Source organism: Corythoichthys intestinalis, chromosome 10 (genome assembly GCF_030265065.1).
Source record: "Corythoichthys intestinalis isolate RoL2023-P3 chromosome 10, ASM3026506v1, whole genome shotgun sequence".
In the NCBI taxonomy this organism is placed as follows: Eukaryota; Metazoa; Chordata; class Actinopteri; order Syngnathiformes; family Syngnathidae; genus Corythoichthys; species Corythoichthys intestinalis.
In genome coordinates, this window is record NC_080404.1 from 15,424,386 (window position 1) to 15,436,668 (window position 12,283).

The 12,283-nt window shown below is 40.9% G+C and overlaps 1 protein-coding gene across 4 annotated transcripts in view; it reads right to left on the reverse strand.

Annotated features, from left to right (window-relative positions):
* Positions 1-333: 333 nt before the first annotated feature.
* Positions 334-12,283, reverse strand: part of unc5b (unc-5 netrin receptor B) — a 124,137-nt gene continuing 112,187 nt past the window's right edge. For 2 of the 4 annotated variants that reach the window (XM_057847824.1, XM_057847821.1), the window contains 5 exons: positions 12,106-12,255; positions 11,157-11,321; positions 10,864-11,042; positions 8,744-8,773; positions 334-7,972 (listed from right to left, as the gene is read on the reverse strand). In XM_057847824.1, the coding sequence (XP_057703807.1) occupies positions 7,807-7,972; positions 8,744-8,773; positions 10,864-11,042; positions 11,157-11,321; positions 12,106-12,255 (690 nt within the window). In that variant the 3' untranslated portion in view covers positions 334-7,806. The remainder of the gene's footprint in view (positions 7,973-8,743; positions 8,774-10,863; positions 11,043-11,156; positions 11,322-12,105; positions 12,256-12,283) is intronic. The other 2 variants (XM_057847825.1, XM_057847822.1) reach the window with 1 other exon arrangement.

Sequence of the window (12,283 nt, forward strand, 5' to 3'; positions counted from 1 at the left end):
AGTTTTACAACACTGTGCGCTGGTCCTCATGGGAAACACAGTTTTCCTTAAGGCAAAACACTAGCACTTTTGTCCACATGCGACGCTAAAATCGCTCAAACCTGAAAAGTTACCTAGTGCTGCTCTAAGTGATCATCGCTCAAACCTGAAAAGTTACCTAGTGCTGCTTTAAGTCATGGGTGGGCAAACTGGTCCTCGAGGGCCGCAGTGGGTCCTGGTCTTTGTTCCAACTGACCCAGCACAGATAGTATAACCAATGAGGTTTCAGCAGAAATGAGAAGCACCTGACTACAATCGACGGATTGCTCTTGTAAAACAGCAGATTGGTGAAAATGTGTCCTCTTAATGGGTTGCAGCAAAAACCCGCACCCACTGCGGCCCTTTGTGGAATAGTTTGCCCACCCCTGCTTTAAGTGAACATTCCAAGTACTAATGATGTAATGTCAGGCTTAACAACAACAACAACAACAACAAACCACACAGAGACTGTTTTTAAACTAAGAAATATAATTTATTGCATAAAAATTATTTTTAGTTACAGGTAAGAAGGCTAGATGTTTATTTACAATTGGTACTTTACAGAGATAAAATGTCACTGAAATACACTTTTAAACTTTTTTTTTTTTTTTGTAAAAACGTATTTTCTTCCCCCCCCCAAACAAAGTCTTTTCAAACAGGAACAAAGAGGAGTTAAGTTCATCGGCAGCAACATGTATCAGAGCTACATTGAAAAATCCCCCAAAATCTTGAGAGAATAAATACTGGTCTACAATAGCCAGTACCTGCAACAAGAAAGCCACTAATAGCATTCATATCTTTAATTCAATGATCCAATTCAGAAAGTCACACCACAGAAAACAAACAAACAAACAAACAAACAACAAAAAAAGCAATTCGGTGCCACTTTTTGTTTGATACAAAATCAAAAACCCTGTCTATGTTATGCTCTTATTAGAAAAAATAGAATTATTCTGGGAGGCAAAAAAGTCAAGATGCTTTTCTTTGCTTTTGCGCTTGCATAGCATTTAAGAAATTTGCACCCCGTCTTACTTCTACCCACTCACACACACGCAATCGAGCATTCTAGGATAGAGCAGCCAAATGTCCACACACACAAAAAAAAATCGTACATAAAGGTAGGATGTGAAGGTCTGCACACACACATACCGGTACACTCGCGCACATACAGATTCATTCAAGCAGTGACATGACTCACTGCAGAAGAAGAGATACTTCTGCTGTTTTGGTTTTGAGATTTCAAAGACATAAACACTTTTTTTTTTTTTTTTTTGCACACATTGTAATAATTGCCAGCCAGTGTTTCCCTCCTGATAATAGCTGGGAAAAAAATGAATGTTAGCCAACACTGTTGATGAAAATAGCTTTAAGGTCCTGACCACAAAACAGGCAGCATAAAAAACAGGGGAGACCTAATGAGCTACAGTTCAGAGCAAGTGTTGAGAGTTAAAAGACACTTTTGCCAACTCATCAAGTCTGACAAATGTATCTGTAAAACCCTCGCAGCACATTTAAAACCACCTCTTTGTACATCCAGTGGAACCCCCAAAGTGGAACGCTTTAAAAGTGTAACGTAAGTGGCATATAGCTGAACACAAATGGGCTAATGTTAAAGTGAAAGTTCCGAATTTTTGACATTAGGCTTAATCTTCGAGTTAGCAGGGGTTTAATTAGTCGGTGGGGTTGATTTCAACAAATTCCGTGCAGTTTGTTATTTATTCGTTTCAGGGCTCCGGAGTGGCTAAGCTAGCACGAGTCAATGGTCCTGTCTTAGCATCCCAATAAAACTGTGGTTCTTAACCTGGGTTTGATCGAACCCCAGGGGTTCGGTGAGTAGGTCTAAGGGGTTCGGTGAAGGTTACGACACTCAAGGCCCTATTTTTGGACGCTGACTAAATCCAAGGCAAAGTGGCGTTTTAGACCAGGTTTTGGACTGGTAAGTCCCCAGTTTACAGGTTTTATACTGATTCTTTTAACTGCTAATCCACTATCTGATGGAAGGAGAAACTGTTTGCTCAGTGGAAGGTTGATTCTCACTTGGTATGAAGAAGTACTACAGACTTATGGGTGGTGTGTACCGCGTTGACATAAAAAACAACAACATTTGCATCACAATTTAACGCCATGAAAACAGAATGTGAGGCAAAGATGTGATAAAATGCGAATGAAACATGAAAACAAAAGTGGAAATAGTGTGAAATGAATCGAGTTTAATTTAATTTTCCAATGTGAAAAGCAAATCGAAAGGCAAAATTATTTGTTGTAAATTAGCACTGTTTATTGGACCTGGTTCATTGGAGAAGATTCTTTTTTTTTTTTTTTTTTTAACATAACTTCGTGTACAAATTTGGAAATCATTTTGTGCAAGGTGTTTCATTACATTTCATATCATTTGAGATGTAAACATGACTATATAGATACTGCACGGTCAAGGTCAATGCAACTAAGCAGGTTTAATCTTGGGCCAGTCTTGGTTTAGTGGTCTAATGAGATAAAAATTTGAATGAAAATTTACTTAGCTTTTAGCTTGTTAGCTTAGGTATATCGATTATGAAGTTGGGGGGTAAAAAAGATTTGTCAAATTCTTAGTGTAGGGTTCATGCACGTGTGAAACTCATGGGGTTCGGTACCTTTAGCAAGGTTAAGAACCACTGCAATAAAACATGATATTAACAGATCTAAGATAGCCAAATAAATTCAAAATGTAGATCATTGTTCAAATTACCCATGAGGCCAAAACAATGTTACACCAAACTGCCGTAATTCATGTCATTCTAAAGGACTATTTTTAAATTAAATGCGTAATGCGAACACAATAGCTCAAGCTGCATTCGAGGAAGGTGGAAAGTCGGGCTTATTCCACTCGAGTGGGACCAGTTGCGACCTCAAAGTGTTCCAAGTGAATGTAAACAGCAAGACGGCTGATTCCGACAAGGTGTTTTTTATTTTGGTCATCAAAAGACATTTTGACCTTCAGCAAACCTGCCTTCTCGTAAGCGATCAAATAGTGGAGGAAAAACAACGGCTAAGGCAAATACCACACACTGTAAACAGCCTTGTTTACTTTTGATATTGGCGGTCAGCCTTTCGACGGGCCGCGCCATTTTGTCGAATGACGTCAGATTGAAACAACTTGTGAAGTTGGGGACTTTTTTTTCCCTGACTTCGCGACTAGGGCCTCCCAGTTCGATTTTCCTGGTCAAAGGTCGGAAAACTTCCCACATTCCTTGAATGCAGCATCAGACTAGGGCGTCTTAACTGAAAAACGGCAATATGGTGAAATGTGCATTTAGAGGCTGTGGAAACAGAAGAAATGTGCAAATGAAAGTTTCCACAAATTCCCTATGAAGAACTAGAAACGATATAAACTGCGGTTACTTGCTGCTGGTTATGACATGAACACAACAGTGGAAAAAAATCCGCTCTGCAGCCAGCTCCCTGCAGAGCTACTGGATTACAAATGTTACTGATCATACTACACTTATTGACATGCAAAGGTCATTTTTAATAACTTTATCCTGAAAACATAGTATACAAACATACTATTGATTGCATGTGTTATCGATGATTTTCATGCAGGCATAGGTTGTATTTTATTAGCATGCTAAGACGGGACCATTGACTTACTTTAGTTTAGCCAATCCATGACCCTAAAACTAACAAATAACTAATAAACTGCACGGAATATGTTAAAATCAACTCCACCGACTAATAAAACCATCGCTACTTCGAAGATTAAGCCTAATGTCAAAAATATTGATCTTCCCATTTAAATATTATGAATAAATCTTCCATTTTCCAACAAACAGCAGTCTACTGAAAGAGATGCAGCATAAAATCAACTCAATAATGATCGCTGCCAGTCCTCCCAGTTAAAATTTATTGGGCGTTTAGCGCCATCAGTGGCACTGAAACATAAACATTCAATGCCAGCCATCCCAGTTAAACTGTATCCATGATTATTGTTTCCAATCCTAAAGGTATATTTATATGCATGTATTTTGTTGTATTGTGCATTTGTGAACGCAATCAGGAAACACAGTTCTGAGACATAAAACTGTAACCACAAGGTGACAGTATTGTTCTACGTACACTTTCGTCTTCCCTCTCTGAGTGCTTTTGAATTTGTTTTTTGTTATATTTACTTTTATGAAAATGCAGTGTTAGCCCTGTGTGAAATTGTGAAATATTTGAGTGATGATGCTTCCACAAATGTTGGCCATTTTTATATTAGACCAAGCTTTGCCCTGAGCACAAAAACAGGTGAGATTTCCCCCCCACGTCACCCCAAAATAAGTGAGAGAAGGGAACAAAATACTTGTACAACAATCAAGAATGCTTAATTGTTACTTAAAACTTTGCCTCTATGATGGAAATGCAAAGACATGACAGCAACAGGTTAACTCAGGATTTCCATTGATAATCTAGTTGAAGGTTAAAGAGCAGATGAGAGGTTTTCGAATTTCAGAGTAATTTTATGAATTTAAACTTTGGACGAGTTTGTCAAAACAACTATGTCACTTCTAAAGCGTAACTGCAAGAAGATTAAAAAAAAAAAAAAAGTATTTATTTTTTTAGTCTTTGCACTCGGTTAATACTGCTTTCCCAAACCAGGAAGTTTGATGTCCAGTGTTGGTAATCATACTTTAAAAAAGTAATTAGTTATAGTTACAAATTACTTCTCCCAAAAAGTAATTTAGTAACTCAGTTACCTCATTGTAAGAGTAATTAGTAACTCTGCATAATAATTGATGTTACTTTTGATGTTCAACAGATTATTACATTGTACATACAATAACATCTTTCCGTTTGAATTGAACTGTTTTCATTCCCCCCAAAAAACGTACGTCACACTTTTTACCTTTTTTTAATAAGAGAAGGGGATACAAACTTTTCCTATTAACCCTTTGAGTACCCCCAAATCTCAAAACAACTATCCCAAAAGTCCAAAAGTTTTGTATTTTGTTTAATGATGGAGGACATACTGGCCTCTGGTGGCAGCATTGGGTCTGGCTGGATGGTCGCCTTGTAGGACTGAGGAGCAGACTCGTCTGACATGGATAAAGGACAGCTGCGCTCTGGTTTGGCCGACATAAGGCTGTAAGTTGTTTCAGCCAATGTATGCATTTGTAATTAAGTTTAGAGCTACAGTTTTGGGAGTTATGTGTGAGCAATTTGCTATGAGATTTGATAAATACGTTAGCATTCATAGCATTTAAGATAGCGGACTTTTGTTAGGCAAGTTAGGCTAATTCATCCTGCAAAATTTACATATTGATCCGACTAGATGAATGTCTGAACACCAATTGTTTGGCTTCAAGTGTTAAATTGTGTGTTGTTTTGAACATACCATAATTTCCGGACTACAAGCCGCTACTTTTTTCTCTCTTTTTGGGTCCTGCGGCGTGTGCAATGATGCGGCCAATTTGTGTATTTTTCTAACGGCCGCCAGGGGCGCTCGAGCATGGAATGTGGGAGTGAGACACATGGAGGAAGACGCTAGTTTGCACTACTACCGGTAGTTTAACTTTGTGCGTTGTGCATGAATGGAGGTGGCGGACCCTCGTCTTTGTGCATGAGTAGAATTGGCAGACCTGCATCATGGAAAATGCTAGAAGAAATTAAATTGGCCATCCGAGTTGTATGGGACGCTTTGATGACGAGCGGCGAGAGATCGTTTGCCAAGACTCGCCGCATGCGAAGAGCAGCTTTTGTACAGGTTTGCCGGGGGAGCCTGGCAGCGTGAAGCGCTGTGAAAGAGTCCGCCATCACCAACGGCTTTTGAGGGGCCAGTCTGCTGCGAGGACGACGGCACAGGCTGGGAGTGAATATGCCTCATTATGGGAGACATTGAAGGCGACGCGAAGGAGAGACTGAATAGGTGCGTGCGTGGCGAAGTGCATCTGAGCGTCTTCATATCCGACACTGAGAGTGAAGACTTTCATGGTTTGAATGCACAGAAGATGAAGATTGCTAACAAAGACTTTTATGTTTTTATTAACCAGCACAATTAGTGCTGCACCGCCATGCTGATGCTATGCAACTCCCGTGCCGCTGCTATATAACTGCCGTGTTTGCCGGCGCTGTTTGGAACGAAAAGTTAAGGTGTGTTATTGAACGTTTGAAAACTGTATTTCTTTGTCAATGTCTCTTGTTACTAAGTGGGCACACGCAGCTTATAGGCAGGAGAGGTTTATGTATGTACAAAATGGTTTTTCCTTTAAAAATGTACGGGGTGAGGCTTGTAATCAGGGGCGCCCAATAGTCCAGAAATTACGGTAAGTGTAGATAACTTTACAAATTGTCAAAAGTGAAGGCAACAAAAGCTTCAAAAAGCACAACTGCCTTGTTTGCTGTCTGTCAAGATGAACAACTTCACGTTTAGTGAGGACAGAACACGTCATCTTAATAAAGTAAAGTAAAAAATAAGATACTATAAGGTACAATAAGGTACTTTTTATGCAGCTAAAAAAAACAAACGACTGGCGACAAAATGGCGCACGAGACTCCTGCGGTGTTAAGTCGACCCAGGGACTACCTGTACTTCCGTATTAGAGTGCTAGCGAAGTCTTCTTTAAATGATGTCATCAGGTAGCGGCCGGCAGCGAGGCACATCCCTCGTTGCTAAGGTGTTGCTATGGCAGTAACTAAAAAACTGTGCGGTTAATTCATATTTTTTTTGTAATATGAGTTTTAAGACAGCTACTGATGCATTCAATACAATTTAACCAAGTAAATTGCTCAAGAATTCAACTCTTCATCTGCCCTTTGATCTGCATCCTTCAACAGACGCGTTTGAGTTTGGCGGCTCCACTTAAAAGTACAAAATGGTGTCATCCCCATGACTGATTGACCTGCCGTGTGCTTTAAATCCAGTACGTGCTGCCATACTGTAGTAGTAGAAAGAGTACACTGGAAAACAAAAGAGAACAGCCATGATAAATAATGCCCAAATATGGATGATAACTTAAAGAGCATTCCCCAAAGGAAACTTTTAAAGGATGACCAGGAAACTCCTGCAATTTATTTTCACTGGCTGGGAGTGCGGCAAGGTGGGAGGAGATATTACACACAAGCATCCCCTGCCAGTTGCAATGATATAGTGTGTACGCCAAGGCTTTGAGGCATTTCGTTAGTACAATAGAAACAGTCGCTCCTTTAACTTGCCGAGATAAGAAGAGCCCAAAACCGGGCGCTCGTACCCGAAAGCGTTTCTTTCGTCCTCATTTGATTCGTCCGCAGCCAATAAGCGAGGAACGCTTGCCGGTCGTGAGTGAGAGTCGATGAATGACCGCTTTCCATTTGGGTTGCTTCTGCTGCCCGAGGTGCTCGCACACACGCTAGCAACCACAATGGAGATTTGCATTGGTGACAAAACAATCAGACGACTGGCCCGAGGTGTGATGGTGTTCAATCATGCACTTCCATGCTGCTACTCAAACACTGGTAATCCCACGTCTGCTTTTGTCATATTGTTCCTAACTTCAGGGGGCTGAATACATTCAGTTTTTGTTTTCTACCCTGACAGCAGCTCTATTTATATACAGTACATGGATGTGGTCAGTTTCAGACTTTTAAGGAGAAAACATCTTCAAACTGCTGTCAAATCTCAACATTGCTTTGCAGGATTCAGGCTGAGCAGTTATGGTAATGATTGGTGATGAGGTGATGGAGAGGTAATCGAGCACACGGAAAAGGAACTAAAATGTGTTACCATCTGTGTCGCAGTGGAAATATTCATAGGCATGTTCATGATTAGTCACATTTACGTGCTTGTTCCTCCGCCGATCAACAATCCCCATCTGTCGTCATGACAACCAGCACCTCACTCTTGCCCATCTCTTCCAGCGCCGTCGCCAGAGAGACCAGGTCTGTGTCACCCTGGTGACAAGCTTCCCATAAGTCCAGCAGAACTCCTGTGGGGCTGGGCTTTGTTGCAAAGTAGTTCAAGTACCTAAAGAGGGAGGAAATTATACCACAAGTGAGTGCAAATTCCATCATGGAGAATTCAAAAAACAACAATGCATATTTATTACCGTATTGGCCCGAATATAAGACGGTGTTTTTTTACATTGAAATAACACTGAAAAAGAGGGGGTCGTTTTATATTCGCGGTCTAGACATTATACCCATTCACGACGCTAGATGGCGGCAGATATCATTGAAGCGATGTTCTGTCATGACAGATCTCAGCTACTCTCCCTATTCACAACGCTAGATGGCGGCAGATATCATTGACGCGATGTTCTGTCATGACAGATCTCAGCTACTCTTTTTGGTTTAACCAGTTTGCATTATTTTATTGCAATGTTTTTCCTTATTCAGATTTGTTTCAAGACTACAGTTACAGTTAGACTTCACTTTGATGGTTAACGCAGTTATTGCAATTTTGTTGTTTTATCACAATAGATTGGTTTATTTACATTTCAAAAACCAGAAGCCATTCGTTTACGAATGTGATTGCACTTTAGTTTACACATTTAAATGTTCAGATATTAAGATTTGAACGAGTCAAAATGACATGCTTTTTCTCTCACATATATTGTTATAATCATTTGCTTCGGATGTACTGTAATTATTTTCTGTATGAAAATTAATGTGGTGTTCAAAAACTCTTTTTTCAAACTTTAGTCTTGAAAAAGAGGGGGTCGTCTTATAATCAGGGCCGTCTTATATTCGGGCCAATACGGTAATTTAAACATTTATTTACTGCAGTCTATTATACCTGTGGTCCCAAACTTTTTCCACTGATCGGCTATGTGTGGCAGAAAAATACAGTAAATATAAAATAACACGACGGGGCTAAAAAACAACAGTTAAGTGCAGGGAAAATGTGACTCACCAGACGCTGAATCAACCTTTTTTAAGTCATTCATTCCCAGCCATTTTCACCGGTGCAACCCCCTTCGCTCCCGGCCATTTTACTGGATTTTGACTGATTTTGCAAGGCCCACAGAAAATTCGGTTCTACTGCTATATAAACACGGAACCCACCAAAAGAAAGATTAGATTCTCTTCTTTCAGCAGGAAAAAAAGTAACTTGATATCTTTTTCCATTCTTTAGAAATCAGCATTAGAAAATAGTCCATTTTTATCGATCTATTGACTAATCAGAGTAAAATAACTGGTACTACCCCGTCCGCCATTGCTGAGGTGTGCTACCCGCAGCATACAGCCAGCAGTAGGCGTTACTGTTGACCAGGTGGGTAGTAACGTGTTCATTAGAGTAATTTTACGTCACAATACTTTTACTTGAGTACATTTGTGAAGAAGAAACACTACTCTTACTTTGCTACTTTGGGCTACATTTTTAGAAATATGTTAATGATCGCAATCTGGCCTGTGCCTCTTGACAAATCAGAGTAGTGATTTGCATACGTCGCCCTCTAGTCGGTGGCCGCCATTACTGGGCCCAGCGTCAGTCACTGTAAAGAGTAACATTAACTGCTGTTGGCTGTGTGTGGCGATATCTTTGGACAGCTTTTTTTTTTTAAAAGAAAAAGGCCACCTGCTGAACCAGAACAGGAGCCTACAAACAAGTCCATTCTGTATAACATGTGGCTAAAAGCTAGCAAACAAGGCAACAAAAGTGAATGCACTGACATCATCATACATGGTGGCCAGTGTTGTTAATAACTGTGTTAGAATATAACGGCATTACTAACGGCGTTATTTTCTTCAGTAGTGAGTCATCTAATTAATTACTTTTCTCATCTTGGCAATGCCGTTACTGAGGCAAAAGGCGTACGTTACTATGCGTTACGATGTTGGTTGACTGACCCGAGAAAAGTCTGAGAAAGACGGACTCACGGGGACCAGAGAGCAGAGCAGGAGTGGGGAGGAGGCAAGGGAGTGTGACGCCGTTGCAAACGTGATGCTACTATGCTAGGTGGCTCCAATAATACCTGATTGTAGCCGATAGCCTACAAACTACGCCCACATGATGCTTCGGTAGATATCACATATATACAGAACTAGATGCAAATGACAGACACTGCGGCATTAGCAACATGTATAATAAAGAACTAGATGCGTTAGTAAACAGCCACCATCTTAAAGCAGTAGACTTCTCAGGAAGGCTCTGTTGTACAGAACCTTCCTAGTGAACCTAAGTAACTTTTCATCTAAGATGCTCCTAAATCGGCAAAACTTAACTTAAATCTATCTTTAAATGATGAAACAGTTTTAAAACCTACACATGTCGAAAATAGACAGAAGTGAACTAATAGAATAACGGGAGCAATTTTAACAACTTTAACGGTTGATTCACAACATTAAATGACTTCCACACATAGCAAGTTTACTATCTAGTTATCGCAATATCCGCAATACCCCTCTGTTTAGTTAAGTTTAGGGTAAAGAATTGGGCTAGGGCCAATTGTCCCAAAAACCCTTTAAACTTCACATTGTGTGACCTGTGTTTTTTTTTTTTTTTTTTGAGAGAAAAAAAAAAAAGAAAATTATCACCAGTTACTTTGCCAAGTAACTACTCTTACATTCAGGTAACTGAGTTACTAACGCAATTACTTTTTGGGAGAAGTAATTTGTAACTGTAATTAATTACTTTTTTAAAGTAAGATTAACAACACTGCTGATGGCGAACCGTATTGCGAAAGACAAGAAACCTTTCAGAATTTGAGAAGAACAACTCATTTTGCTTGCAACCAAAGACATTTGTGATCAGGTTTTAGGAGAGAACGCTGTTAATAAAGGTTGTTTTGGCATATGATGAGTTATATTTTCCCTGCACTTATGTTCCATACGTATGCCTTGACTCAATAAAGGTTTGGAAAACCTGCATTAGAGTGTAAACCTGGTCTTGACAGAATAAAGCTCAGGGCTGACCTGTCAAAGCCTAAACTGTGCGCCAGTAGTCTCCAGTCACACCCTCGGGCACTCGGCGCGTCCAGACTGGCGCAGATCTTCTGGCGGATGGAGCAAGGCAGGCGGAAGGCATACGGTCCTACTTGAGAAGAAGGCAGACAGGAGCCTGCTGAAGGGAGTGGCGAGTGAGGGGGGAGCGTCTGTATTGAGTCGGGGGGAAAAAAAAAAAAGCGAAAACTGGTGAGAACAGTCTTGGTGACGCATGCGGAGTGGCCACCATCTCACAGCGAGGGCAGTGTGATGGCCGACATTACCTCCTGGATGTCGGTGTGCAACTGAAAGATTTGTCCCTCCCCCTCCACTTGTCGCACACAGATTTTACAAGACAGCTGTGACACTGCCAGGCTGCTTCTTTCCAGGCTGAAAGTGCAATGCAGAGGTCTCTGACTGCCACTCCAAATGTGATAAAATGGGATCTCCTGGAAGAAATAACAAGTGGAGCTCAACAAGAGACGTGTTTGATTTGGTGACATTTTCTATTAACTCTTTGGCTGGCATTAATGGCGATAGACGTCCAATCCATTTTGACTGGGCGAACTTGCTTAATGTTTTTTTTTTTTTTATATATAAAAGTTCTTCTTTTGTTAACAACTGCAACACATACAGTGGGGAGAACATAGCCTGGTACTCCAGACTCACCGCTGTTCCAGCTATTGAGTCTGGCCACCATTAAGCGGATAAAATTTCCAGGGCGGAGCAAGCCACAGCAAACAGACAGCAGAGTGGACCAATCAGCGACGGGCGGGACGAGGGACTTGCGCGCGGAAGTAAACATACGAGGAGAGTGGAGTTTATTCAACATGGCTAGCGCGAGACAGACTGTTGTCAATGACTTGTGTCGATGTGGTTTTGGTAATTTAAAACTGATTTTACCGTGGATTGTAACATTTTCTCGGCTCTCCTGTTCGCCATCTGTGTTGTTGTGGAGACGACTTCCGACGCGGAAGAGTGACGTTGCTCGTTAAGAACACGTCACGCAAATAAACGAATCTGATTTGTCGAATGATTTTGCACTTGCTTGAGAGGCCGTTAATGGGCTGGGTCCCAGGCTATACTCTTCAGTGTTTGGAAAAACACAGGTAGAACAGTCTGGCCGTGCCAGGCAAGGGAGAACAAGTATTTGATACACTGCCAATGTGAAAACCCATTGGCAGTGTATCAAATACTTGTTCTCCCCACTGTACATGTGAATGAGGTGCTCACCTGGTATTTAGCAAGTAGTTTGCTTCTCCAGTAAGTGTGAGGGATTTCGTGAATGGACAGACGCAGGTTGTGGTAGCTGTCTTTAAACAGCAGTGGTTTGGGGTCCTCCAGTAAGACTCCACCTAGACTTCGCTCCAGATCCAGCACCTCCTGTAGAAAGAAAGGCCAGCATTTAAGT